This window comes from Acomys russatus, chromosome 11, assembly GCF_903995435.1.
Source record: "Acomys russatus chromosome 11, mAcoRus1.1, whole genome shotgun sequence".
Taxonomy (NCBI): Eukaryota; Metazoa; Chordata; class Mammalia; order Rodentia; family Muridae; genus Acomys; species Acomys russatus.
In genome coordinates, this window is record NC_067147.1 from 59,227,463 (window position 1) to 59,240,915 (window position 13,453).

At 54.8% G+C, this 13,453-nt stretch overlaps 1 protein-coding gene across 7 annotated transcripts in view; it reads right to left on the reverse strand.

Moving 5' to 3' along the window:
• The window catches only part of Anks1a (ankyrin repeat and sterile alpha motif domain containing 1A), a 91,599-nt gene that overhangs the window by 18,908 nt on the left and 59,238 nt on the right, over positions 1-13,453 (reverse strand). For all 7 annotated transcript variants that reach the window (XM_051153457.1, XM_051153456.1, XM_051153455.1 and 4 more), the window contains one exon: positions 4,548-4,614. In XM_051153457.1, the coding sequence (XP_051009414.1) occupies positions 4,548-4,614 (67 nt within the window). The remainder of the gene's footprint in view (positions 1-4,547; positions 4,615-13,453) is intronic.

Below are 13,453 nucleotides of genomic sequence, written 5' to 3' on the forward strand. Positions count from 1 at the left end.
GATGGCACTGCCACATCATAGTCATTACCATGAAGCAGCCAGCCAGGCTATGGACAGAGAGAGAGAGCGGGCACAGAGCTTGTCTTCTCTACAGGCAGGGACAGAGCTGCCTGGCACTACACATGAGCCAGCTGCCTGCTGCCCACTCACACCCCACAGAATGAGCTGCCCCGGGCCAGGGCCGAGGCTGCACATGCACGGTCTTGCCCGGGGCCAGGGGGAGACAACCCCCAGTGGTCTCTGGGTCCACTCCTCATCAGCGTCCACACACAGGGATTGCAGAGTCTGTCCCCCACGGGCACTAGAGGGCGACACTAGGTCTCCTAAGTGCCCACAGCCCGGCCGCTCCTCTCATCCATGCCACCTCTGGAGCTGCCGTGGGGCTGTGTCGTGGGTCAGGAGCGAGCACGAGTCTTCATGCAGCCGAGGGAAACAGGCACACAGTGAGGGCTCCGGGAAGGAAGCAGCAGCGGCGGCGGCGGCTGTTCATGCGGCCCCGGCACATGCAACACAAGCAGCACACAGCGCAGCAGGAGGGGCGAAGGGACTTTTACTTGTTCTCCCCCAGCAGTCCCGGAATAAGCAAACCATGGCCCCAGCTCTTTGTGCTCCCAGCTCAGGAGGGCCAGGGGGCTGAGTGGGGCAGATGCTCAGGTGTGGCTCTGCCGGGTCAGTGGCATGGTCTTCTACTGGGCTGTGTGACCAGCAAGCCAGGTGCTTCCCGGACTGAGGCGCTGCCTTCCTGGCCCGGGTTGGCTTCCAGGAGCATGGTGTTCACTCTCCCGGTCTTTGGAGGTGGTTCCTGTGACCTGCCCGCCTGCCTGGCGGACAGCAATTGGGCTGCTCAGTTCTTGGTCAAAGAAGACAAAAGCCAAGCAGATAAAAGAGAGAGGTAGCGCTTGTCCGTCAGGAGCCAGCAGCCTGTCTGTTCTCACCGGGCTGCTCTCTAGCCGAGAGACACACAGCTTCCTTCCCAGGGTCTCCGGCCTCACGATCTCTACAGACGCACCAGCGAGGGGACCCTTTATTCACCCTGCTCTGCGGTCAGGGCAGGACTGTGGCGGTGCAGGGAGGACAAAAGTTCAGTCCTTCCCGGCAGCCCTCAGCTGTCCTCAGCTGGATGCCGTCACACCCCACCTTACTTCTTTGGTTCTTGTAGCAAGAACAGGTAAAAGGAGGGTAAGGAAAGGGGAGGAAAGAGAGGTAGGTGCAAGGCGGGAGAAAGAAGGACCAGCTACAGAGACATCACCTCCCAGGAATTCTCCTGTGACACGGTGAAAGTCATCCTGCCGTCACTGGCGGTCTCTGCCCTTCAAGGCAGGGCAAGGCCAACTTGCTTGTCTTAGGGACCCTGCTGACCAACTGTGGCAGCCTCCAACTCCTCTCCTGTCCTCCACAGAGCAGACGGTGGCTAGTGACTGGGTAGTCTCTGGATGCAGGCTGTAGCAGCGCTCCGAAACGCCAAGTCTGGGGGCTCCCAGACTTGCCCTTGAACGGGAAGTCGGCTCCAGGAACCTACGCAGCCGGCTCTTGAATGCTCACCCGCTTGTGGAGCCCCAGCTGCTGATTCATTCCTGCTTGTAACAATCCCAAGGCTGGACAGCTGTGGTCCAGCCTGCTGCCGGGGGATGTGCACGCTTACAGAGCCGCAGCACAATGCTTTGTCTAAAGGCTCCGGGCTCCACACTGCTGGCTGCTGACTGTCGGCTCCACAGTCCTTGCTCACTCTCATGTCTGGCCCTCCCCTTCCTCCCTCCCACCCTCCCCCCTTCCAGGCTCAGGAAAATACATCAGGGATCGGACATCGGAGCAGAAGCTGCTGCTGCTGTTGCTGCTGGGGAGGGGAGGCAGGGCGAGACGACCGGTTTCCTGGCAGTCACAGACACAAGCACGAGGGGCTCATCTCAAGCTCGGGCGCTGGAAACCTCTTACAGGGCACAGACAAATCGTGCCTGTAACTTGGGCTGGCAGTTTTGAGGAAAGCCAGGGTGAGGCACCGAGGGGCAACACAGTCTACAGCTAAGTAACCCCCACTTGCCACTTTAGGAAGCGCTGTCCTATTCGGCTACTGCTCCCGATGCTCCTTAGATGAGGACACAGGGCTCGGGGAGAAGTGCACAGCTAGAACAGGGTCCTCAGCAGGGGACAGCTAGGGGGGCCTGATCAACTGCAAGTACAGCCAGCGAGGGACAGCAAAGGTCACGGATACACAAGAACCACACATCACCCTGTGAATATGCCGGGGGTGCCTGCATCTCAATAGGTCACATATAGGGCTGCAGAGATGGCCCAGAGGTTAAGAGCACTGGCTGCTCTTCCAGAGGTCCTGAGTTCAATTCCCAGTAACCACATGGTGGCTCCCAACCATCTGTAATGAGATATGGTGCCCTCTTCTAGTGTGCAGGTACACACGCAAGCAGAATACTGTATATGTAATAAATAAATAAATCTTAAAAATAAAAATAGGTCACATATAGGCATCATGTCCAGAGATACCAGGCCCCAGGAGGCTACACGCAGCAGCACTTGACAGTGACTGTGGAATGCACACAGAGGAGAGCCAGGCTATCTCCTGGCAGTCGGCAGAGGCACCATGCAGCTGTGAGACTTGTTTTCGGGGACCTGGGTATCCAGCTCCAGTGTGGACAGCCCAGGGGATCCTGAGTACCCAAACAGGGCTGGGACTCCAGTATCCTGTGCCCTGTGCCTAGTAAGCCATTCTAAGTAGCTGCTGCTTGGCTCGGGACCTGCTGCCGGGAGCTGAGCCTCCTCCCAAGCTGCCAGTGCCGGAGCCTGGGAGTCTCCTCCTCGACCCTCCGCAGCTGACTCGATATGCTCTGACATTGACCAGTAAAAATGCACAATGATCCTGCTGTGGCTTCAGCTAGCCTCTCCAGGCGTCTCAGCCAGGCAGTGGTGCAAACCACATACCCTGGGACTCTGTATGTGGCATGTCACACACGTTTGTCATTCTGGGTGTCCCTACACTGCAGTGTAGAAGGTGGCTCAGCAGAGTGAGCTTTCATACAAAACCAGGTGCTGGGGTCAGGACAGCCAGGCTGTCACCATCCCCACGGAGGCAGAGAGGGCAGAGTTCAGCACAGCCTCCTTCAAGGCCAGACTCTTCCCAGAAGGCCTGACTAGATCCAGAGGCAGTGGTCTGCTGACTCCAGCACCTTGGCATCTGATGGCGGCTCAGGCTCTTGGTCCTTAGACAAGGCACAGGAGAACAGAGCGAGCCACAACGAAGCTCAAAGCTCTTGGGCCAGCCATGACTGTGACATGGGTCTGTCAGCCCTAAACATACTCTACACACGCTCAACCCGTGGAAAGACCTGTGTGTGCCAGCAGAGTAGCGGTCGCCGGGCAGAGTAGGAGCAGTGGTCTGGAGAGGGAGCCATGGGTTCTCTGTCAGCTGCAGTAGTCACCCAAGACTGACAGGCATGGATGGGAGCTCAGTCCCATAGCTAGAACCCAGAAACGGGGCTACGGGAAGGAAGTACCAGGCAGAAAGGCTGAGTGCAGAGGGGGCAGGCGCCAGTTCCAGGGAGTTCCTCAGTGGCACAGACAGAGGTGGGCATGGCTACTGCAAATGTGTGCTCCTTTCCCTCAGGGGCTTGCTCATTCACGACGTGAGCCATCAAGTGGTGCTGCTGGGAACCTGGCACTCCGGTGGCATGAATGACTTGCCCTGAACTCTGCATCTAGAACTGGGATTTGAACCCAGGGCAGTGTGTCTCCAGAGGCCAGGTTGTGTTCCTCCCTCCAGTGCACATAGCACCCTCTTCCACCAGGACCCCTGGCAGGGCCAGCAGGGAGACTGCAGGGCCAGTGCAGAGGGAGGTACAAACACCACCCTGATCAGAAAGGGAGGCTGGGCCTCCTCTCGGATGCGATAGTTCTGGGGCTGGAATCAGGACTCTAATGGGGGCTGTGAGCACCAGCTCGGAGGCATTTTAAGGACATCCCTCCTGAGAAAGAAACCTGGCGTGATTGATGGTCCATTTCACAAAAAAAGGAAACTGAGGTAGACCTTATGCTAACGGCTAGGATGAAAAGACTGATCAAAATGGGGGTGAGCTGGGTAATGCCGGCGATGACGCAGGGAGCCGGCAAGGAAAGACACACACGCCCTCTTCAGGGCACTTCACTAGTGAGAGCTCTTGTCTGCCCCACACTGCCAGGTCAACAAGGCACACAAGGCCATGTTTTCATGGCCAGCTGGAGCCAGAGCCACCTCAGAAACTGAGGCCCAGTGTGGGAGAAACTCCAGTTTGGGGCCACTGTGAAGTCCACATGACAAGCAAGATGCATGACCAACAAGCGTTCAACAGCGCGGCCCTGTCCTAATCAGCAGCCGCAAATTCAACTCACACACTGCCTTCAAAATGTAGCGTCCTCTCCCCAAAAGTAAAGGTCTAGAGCAGGGCATGGCCCGGGGCTGCCCGCCTTTCTCCTACAAGTATTTGTCTTGGGTCAGAGGGAACCCGAGGCCGCCTGAGCCAAAGCGAGGTCCGTGGGCCACGAGGTGGGGACTAGGACAGTACCTGAGATCCTCTGCTGCTCCTGAGAAAAGTCAATTCCTTCTCCGATTGAGCTCATGATTTTCTCAATCTGAAACAGAAGGAAGAAAAACAGGAGAGGGGTCAATTTGGGGTCAGCACTGCCAGCTCGAGGCCAGTCCCACCTGGCTGTCTTCCTGGGGCCTAACTCAGCCCAGGGAGGGGTGGAGACACTCTGCAGGGCTCCAGATCGCAACAGTGTGGGGCTGAGGTAAAGATATGACCCCTTTCCTGACCAGGAAGTTCCCACTCCCTGTCCTAGCAGTCTGCACACGGGCACTGCTGACGGTGGAACTTAGGTCCCCTGAGAGGGCAGTGTCAACTCTGCTCTCTGTTATGCTCCAAGTGCCTAGAGTCACACTGGGCCAACCTTGAGCACAATACAGGTGCGCAGTGGCCATTGCTGCAGGTCGACCGCCTGTACAGGGGAACATCCCGGAGGTGGGGCAAGGAAACTCTTTTGCAGCTGGGAGGCCGGCTGGGGCTTTGACAGTAATGGGTGGAAAGAGAGAGACATTGACATTGCCCTTCCTGGGCCACAGAGACAGCTAGCCCCAGAGCATCCAAATGTCCTCGGCTAGGGCTGCGCCCCTCCCCCAGGGCCCCCCCCCCCCATGGACCATCTGTCTTAGAGCCTGGCTTGGGTTATAGGCTGCCCGGTCTGCTCCGGCCTCCCCCCCCCCCCCCCTTGGGCTGCAGTGATAATGAGCTCATTCACAGCTTCTTCCAAAGCCTCGGGAAAAGGGACCTTCTGTACCAGGGCTTGGACGCTTTTTCCCCCCTAAGTGCAAGTAAGGAGCCTGGGCCTGACAGGGAGAAAAACAACCCTCAGCTGGCCTCCAGCTGGCAGACAGGGCATGCAGCTGACACCCAGAAGAGCACAGGGACACAACAGAGGGACAGCAGGCTGGGGAAGGGGTGTCTCTGCTGGAGAGGCAGCTCCAGGCCAGGTCTGCACAGCCCCTGTGGTAAACAGCCACCCGCATGCACCCCTCCCTTCGGCTCTGGCCATTTCGGGTGCCCAGATGGGCAGGGAAAGTCCTTCCCCCCCTGAAGCCCAGGATGCAAGTGTATAGATCAGGTACGTATGCCTCCCACAAGGGCTGTGTGGATTAAAATATACCATATTCACACCTAGTGGTGACATGGCTCACAGTAGATGCTCCAAGTACTGTGCCTACCGAACCTCGGCTGTCCTCTGAAGACGCCAGCTTACTAAAGCCCAAATTTGAAGCTTAATAAATATTTGTATGTGTATGGTGTTTTGCCTGTATCACAGAGGTTCCTGGTGCCTGTGGAGGCTAGCAGAGGGCATAGCATGCCCGGGAGCTGGAGTTACAGACAGCCCTGAGCCACCACATGGGTGCCGGCAATCAAATCAAAGGCTGCTTGCCAGCAGCAAGCACCCTTAAATCCTGAGCCATCTTCCACCCCACTCAGGGCATATTCTGACTTCTGTTCCTTTGCTGTTTGTTTTTGAGACAGGATCTTTCTGTGTAGCCTTGGCTGGCTTGGAACTCACTGTAGAGACCAGACTGGGCCGGAACTTACAGAGGTCCTCCTGTCTACCTCCCAAGTACAGCACTGCGCCTGGTCCCCGATGACCAGGGAGCAGTGCTCCTCCTGCTTGCCTCCCATTACTTGGTTCTCCCTACCCTTTAAGGTGATGTCTCAGACTCAGGCAAACATGAGGGTGGCCCCAGCTTTCCACTCCATGAATATTGCTTTTCCCACGAGCCACACCCTGGGCCTTTTTCACAGTCCATGAAGAAGTTTAACGGATGAGAGTCAGTGTGGTTCTCATGTTTAACAGATCCTTGGGGCATCTATGGGTATTTTCTCATTGCCAGGGGCTGCAATGAGCTCTGTTCCACACGCGTCCTTGCACACATTTACAGGCAAACTGGTGGGGTCACTCTGTGAATCTGCGGAGCGTCTACCAGGTAACACACAGCAGAGCAAGCAGCACGGTCTGGGGAGGCAGCTCAGTGGGTAGTGCTGGCCATGCAGATGTGTGGCCTTGAGTGAGGGTCCCACAAATGCTCATGAAGACAAACGTGCTGGCTACACCTATAACCTGAGTGAGGACTGGGAGAGGCGAGGGAGACAAAAGAACCCCTACAGGCTAGCGAGCCTCAGTGCGCAGGGGCAAACAAGAGACCCTGTGTTAAAGAAGTCCACCCACCTCCACATGTGCACGTGACGAGGCCCTGTGAGTGCCCGCTGCACTGACACACATGTAGACACAGCCAGTGGCAGGTCATAGAATCCCTCCTCCCGTCCACAGCCAATTCTATTAGACGTTGCCCAGAAATGGTGCTCACCAACACACCCTGTCAGTTCATCCCATCTGCACAGCGTCTACTTGTGATGTCTGCCTTTTCAGAGTTAGAGCTTTTCTGTAATTTCAACACAGGGGCACCCGCCTCCTGCAGACCACACCCTCTTTTCCTGGAGAGGCTCGCCCAGCCCAGCCCAGGTCTCAAGGCCTGAGTTGCAGGATCCTATTATGGAAGCCTCAGAGCTGGGCAAAGAGCAGGTCCTCAGAGAAGCCTCTGCATCCTTCTCCCTTCCTGGATGTCTGCAGTGAGAGAGAGGCACTCAGGGTGGGGAGTTTTCCCTACACAGGGTTCTGAGAAGGCCCTGCATTCCTGGGGTGGTGCCACTGTGGGAAGATGGGAGCATCCATGCAGGCTCCCTGGGAGTGAAGTCAAGTGCAGTTCATCTCCTGGGCATGGCAGGCACACGGCAACTAAGTGAACAACGAATGACGGGAACTTCCACTACTTAGGCCTAGTGACGAAAGCCTGTTCCAAGGCCACGTGCCAAACCTTGAGTGGAAAGTGCTGAAGTGGGTGGTGGTCCTGCCTATTCTTTCATTTCTGAGATCTCCCAGAGGGCCATTCGTCAGGAGTGCTGCTGGTCCCCAGGACCACCCACATGTGCCTGGAGGCCAGCACAAGCCAGCAGGCCAGCACAAGCCAGCATTTCCACTGCCCACCTATGAACCTACGCTGTGGACACTGCCAGGATGCTGTGTCAAACTTTCTACTGTTCTGTAGGCTGCCACAGCCAGGTCAAGCTGAAGAGTCTAGTGTGCGGAGGAACTGAAGGGCATGCCAGTGCCTGCCAGCTTGGGGCTCAGGGAGGCAGAGGCAGGCGGATCTCTGTGAGTTTGAAACCAGCCTGGTCTACATAGTGAGTTCTAAGTCAGCCAAGGCTACTCAGAGAAACCCTTTATCAAAAACCAAACAAATGGGCTGGAGAGATAGCTCAGCAGGTTAAGATCATTGTCTATTTTTCCATAGGTTCTGAGTTCAGTTCCCAGCAACCACATGGTGGTTCACAGCCATCTACAATGAGATCTAGTGCCCTCTTCCGGTGTGCAGGCAGAACACTGTATACGCAATAAAATAAAAATCTTTAAAAACAAACAAGCAAGCAAACAAACAAAAACTGGAAATGACCCATTTAGGTAAGTTTTCAGGATGCCAGGGCATCATGAAGTGCACTCCCCAAACGGTTGGGAGCAAACACGGGCTACATGCCTACTCACAGGCCCCAGGATCCTGAATGCCTGCAGCTGCACGTGGGAAGTGGGCCTACCCAGCCACTGTGGAGTGTTGTGTGTGCCAGGAAGTGTGTGAGATGCAGACAGCTTCCAGTGTACATTGGAGGCCTGTGACAGGAAACCTCCCTTTTGGGCAACACTGTGTCCAGAGGCTCCCATTTCATGTGGGTTCGGCAGCTGGGGCTCTACGGGGAGGAGAGGAATTGCCTCCCTCCTACTGTTGCAAGTAGGAATATTAAAGGTGGTATTTCACCAGAGCAGCAGGGCTGGCTACATCTTCCACCCCTTCCTGCTGCCTAGGGCGCTGTCCCTGGCACACCTGGGATTCCCCAGTGGTCAGACAGTTTTAACCATGTGTTTGAGTGATGCTGAGAACCATCAAAGGGGAAGGCCTTTTTCAGGGCTTTAGATATAACCCTGTGTCTTTTTTTTTTTTTTTAAAGATTTATTATGTATACAGTGTCCTGCCTGCATGTACACCTGCAAGCCAGAAGAGGGCACCAGATCTCATTATAGATGATTGTGAGCCACCATGTGGTTGCTGGGAATTGAACTCAGGACCTATGGAAGAACAGACAGTGAGTGCCTTTAACCACTGAGCCATCTTTGCAGCCCCTGGGAAGATTTTTAAGTGCACAGCAGCATGACCTGCTCCCAGGCCGGGCTTGGCAGTGTTTCTGGGGGTGTGAGATGCTGAGGATCCAGCAACAACGCTTCAGCCCACTCCACCCTGTCATGTGACCACTGATGCAGTCAGGGAGCCCTAAAGATGCTATCAGCGACACTCATAGACCAGGACCACTTGAGCACGTGTGGTACCCTCTGCGCATGCTCAATTGCTTCTAAGAGCCTCTTGAGAACGCATGGTCCGCCCCCTGCGCATGCTTGGTGGCCTTTCCGATCAGCCAGGCACTCAGCCTGGAGTGGGCGGATTCGCTCTCTGGAAAAGGGTCACCAGTGAAGAGCTACGCTATCTTTTTCTTCCCCTTCCAGACTGAGTTGTGTAGAGCCCCAGGAAAGACGAAGATGGATTGAAGTACATTATTTGTCCTGATTTCCTAATCTTGTCAACGGCTTTTAGAAGAAGCCAGGATGTCGTGGAGAAGCAGGGGAGGGAGGGTGGATGGGCCAGTGGGTTAAGGGCTCTTCTCAGGCAGAGACTGGCAGCTACAGGAACAGTGGGCAACTTTCCTCACAGCCGACTGTTAGCCTCAGCATTAGTCTCATCACAGGAGAGTACCCAGATTGATACCATATTTATTGTGGTATCCTCTTACTCCAACTTACTTTCCCTTTCTGCTTGCCTTCTCTCAAGGTCCCTTTTCTTCCAGGTTAAGTGATAACAGAGCTGTTTCATTTCAAACGTGCTTTGTCCTGCCCTACAAAAAGCCTACCCTCAAGTGGGGTGTGGTGGCGCACGCCTGTAACCCCAGCACTCAGGGAGGCAGAGGCAGGTGGGTCTTTGTGAGTTTGAGGCCAGCCTGGTCTACAAAGCAAGTTCAGGACAGGCAGGGCTACACAGAGAAACCCTGATTGAAAAATCCAAAAATAAGCCGGGCGTGGTGGCGCACGCCTTTAATCCCAGCACTCGGGAGGCAGAGGCTGGCGGATCGCTGTGAGTTCGAGGCCAGCCTGGTCTACAAAGTAAGTCCAAGATGGCCAAGGCTACACAGAGAAACCCTGTCTCAAAAAAAAAAAAAATCCAAAAATAAATAAATAAATAAAATAAAAAAGCCACCCTCTGTGGTTGCTCTAGACACAGAGTGGCTCCTGCAGCCTTGGAGCACCTCCACTCCAACAGCCACCAACTGGGTCCCTTCTCCACCAGGGGCAGGCTTGAGGTGGCTAGGTTCTTGGTCAGTCTGACTGGATTTGGAGTCTCATGAGACACACTTCTGTGCATTTCTGTGAGGATGTTTCCAGAGAGGTTTAAGTGAAAAGACACCCCTGGATGTGCCCAGAGACTGAACAAGGAGGAAGTGACCTGAGCAAGACTCTGTCTCAGCCTCCTGACTGTGGAGCAGCGTGACCATTAGCCCTACAGCGGTGGACCGCACCGTCAGAATGTAGGCCGAAGTGACCTTTCATTTCTCTAAGCTGCTTCTGTCACAGCAAAAGGAAACATGTGGCTGTGACAGGAGCATGATGGGAGAAGGGAACAGGACCGTTGCCAAGTGGCCTCCTCCTGTCTGGACAACCCACTCTGAAAGCAGTCTTTGACTCAAAGTCTCGGGAAACTGCTGAAAAAGAGAAAAACTGGGAGACCTAGATTCCAATTAACTTTATTACGGCTCACCACATAACTCTGGGTTATGTGCCAGGTATTGGCTTTAAAAAGTGGGACAACTATCTAAAAGATTAATGAGACTTCGTATTTGGGTTCTGGTCCAGTTTATGCTTAGTGTTTGGCACGTGCAGGAGGGACACAGGACAATCACATAGCCTAAGGTCCGGGGCACAGGCCCCTGACTGGCTGGGGACCCTGCTTCTAGTGTCTCCTTCCGTCTCCAGGCCTTCCTCCAGGCCTGCTGTGTGTGTGCTGTGATTAAGGAGAGGCCCAGGAAAGCAGCAGCAGCAGCAGCCGCCCGCCGCGCAGGCCTGGCCCCCTCAGCAGTGGAGCTGTGGTAGTGGAGGAGGGGTGGGTGCAGCATCTACCTGCTCCTCAGGCCTATAGCCAACAGCTGTCTGTAGTCCAGGCAGTCAGATGATAAGTGCCTGTACACCATCGCACCCATCAGCCTCCCCAAGGCCTCCTGGCACACCATCCCTAATTACTGCTGCACAGGAAGAAGTTGGAGACAGGAAGCTGACAGACCCCAAACCTTATTTTCATCCTGAAGTCTTCCCGTCACACACAAGGGCACACCCTGCACTGCTAAACACTCACTTAGAGGAAGCAATAGATCAGGCAAACAACTGCCAAGGAAAATGCCAGAGGAGTAGGTGCCCGAGGGACTCTAGGTGGGGCTGGGTGGGAACTGCCTGGGAAGGGCAGGAGGGAACGTCTTGGGGTCACAGTACTCTTCCGCGTCCTAACAGAATCTGGGATTACACAATGTGGGCGTCTGTCAAAGCTTATGCAATGACACCTATGACGTAAGCATGTCCCTGAGTATGTGCCACCCATCCCTCCTGGCCCAAACTATAAACAAGTACTGAACTCTAGTTAATGACACAGCTTCTTAGGTCTAGGGATGAAACGTACTTATGCCTGCAACTTACCCAGAGACATACCAAAAATAACTTGTCTTGCTAAGTGGACAGAGGGATGGAGGGGCTAAGATGCATAGCAGGCTGAGTCAAACGGCAACCACAGAATCTAGGCCTCAGTTCTGGCCACCAGACACTCTCTGTCCTGACCATTCAACTTTCTGTAAACTACGGCATAAAAATCCTGCGAAAAAAGGTTTCAGGAGCAAATCTTTTAGAAAATATCAAATTATACACCCAACACAGGTTTGCTTTTCATCTGTGAGGAATTTTCTGCTCAACATGGCATAACCAAAGCTGTGCCCAGAAGAGGCCACACAGATAAAGATTTGGGGAGCTGGCCTCCCTGTCCTTCCTCACACGGCTCAGGCTGAGGGTCTCCCACAGTCTGTGCTGTTGTCTCTATCTGGAACCAGGCAAACCCCAGGCCCTGCAGGCCACTCTGCTACGAGTGTCCTAAAAAAACCAGAACCTGGGACATTGGTCATGCCCACCACATGCCACTGGAGTTGAGTGACGTGAGCAGAGTGAGCAGCCTGGAGGAGCTCGTGGCCAGCAGCACACACTCATATCCCTCAAGCCTGAGGCAACAGACTCGGGGCCTCCACACTCCTGGGAAGCTGGGTGTGGTGGCACACACCTGCGATCCCAGCACTCAAGGAGGCAGAAGACGACGGATCGCTGTGATTTTGAGGCCAGCCTGGTCGACAGATCTAGTTCAGAACAGCCAGGACTTCACAGAGAAACCCTGTCATGAAAAATCAAAACCAAAGCCAAAAGAAGCGCAACCACTCCCAGGATATGGAAGGAGCAGAGGTGTGTGAAGAGCATATTGGGGTAGCCTGCTCTTGCTTCCGGAGCCTGTGTGTCCCTGGAAACATCACAGCTCAAGCCTTGCACCCTGCTAGTTCGGCCAGGAGATGCAAAGGACTGGCCACCAGCGACATCCATGCTCCCAGAGCTTAAAACCTGTGGCTCTGACTGAGCATTATCCACTGATGCCTGTGTCCAGCTTATTTGGGGCTAGGCTATGCTCTGTGAAGCTCAGGACAGGATTTCAGATAGGTCAGATGGACATCGCCAAAGGTAGAAATCAGGCGTGGGAATAAAATCCTAAATTCAAATTCTGCTCTCTCCATCCCATTCATGAGCGGAATCTTGGAGAAACCATCACCCATCTGAGCTTTACCACGACAGATTCTTCAGGCGTTGGATCACTGCATGGCCGATGACTGTTTCCCCGCTCCCTGTTCCCCTAAGCCAGGGTCACCATGCAGCCCAAGCTAACCTCAAACTCATGATTCTCCTGCCTTAGTTTCCCCAGTGCTAGGCTTTAGGGTATGTACTAGCATGCTCAGCTCTTTCCTTCTCTGAAGGCTGCTGGGAAAGCTTTAGCTGCTATAGAGAGCACAGACCTGAGAGCAGCCTGCTTTTCCAGAAAGGGCGCATGAGGCCTGTGTCCTGGTGTAATTCCTTCATTCCTAGATGTCATCAGCCTAGAAGACAAGGTTCTGTGATCCTTACTCCAGAGGGGTCTGGGCATCATCCTGGGGGTGGGGGCGTTAGCCTGGGCCTCCTCAGGCCAGAGCAGGAAGTGAGTCCTGAGGGCCTCCTAGCTCAGTCCTTGGAAATGTGAGCTGGAACTGACTCATCATCTGCCTCCTGCTCTGTAGCCCACCTGAGCGGAAGCCACCCTTCTGTGCCCACCTCAGCTGAAGCCACCCTCTGTGCCCACCTGAGCGGAAGCCACCCTCTGCAGCCCACCTCAGCTGAAGACACCCTCTGTGTCCACCTGGGCGGAAGCCACCCTCTGTGCCCACCTGAGCGGAAGCCACCCTCTGCAGCCCACCTCAGCCACCCTCTGTGCCCACCTGAGCGGAAGCCACCCTCTGTGCCCACCTCAGCTGACGCCACCCTTCTTGCTCTGGGTAACATCCCTGGAACTGCGTGTGCGGGGAGCTGCCTGACAATCCTCCCTCGCTTACTGTGAAGAGGAAGACCGCCATAATTCCATGGTTTACACTCATTGCATCCTAAAATAAACAGAATTCCACCTAAAAACTAGTTCAAAGCCAGGTCCTGTGGAGATAAACCAGAGGGAAAGGGCAGA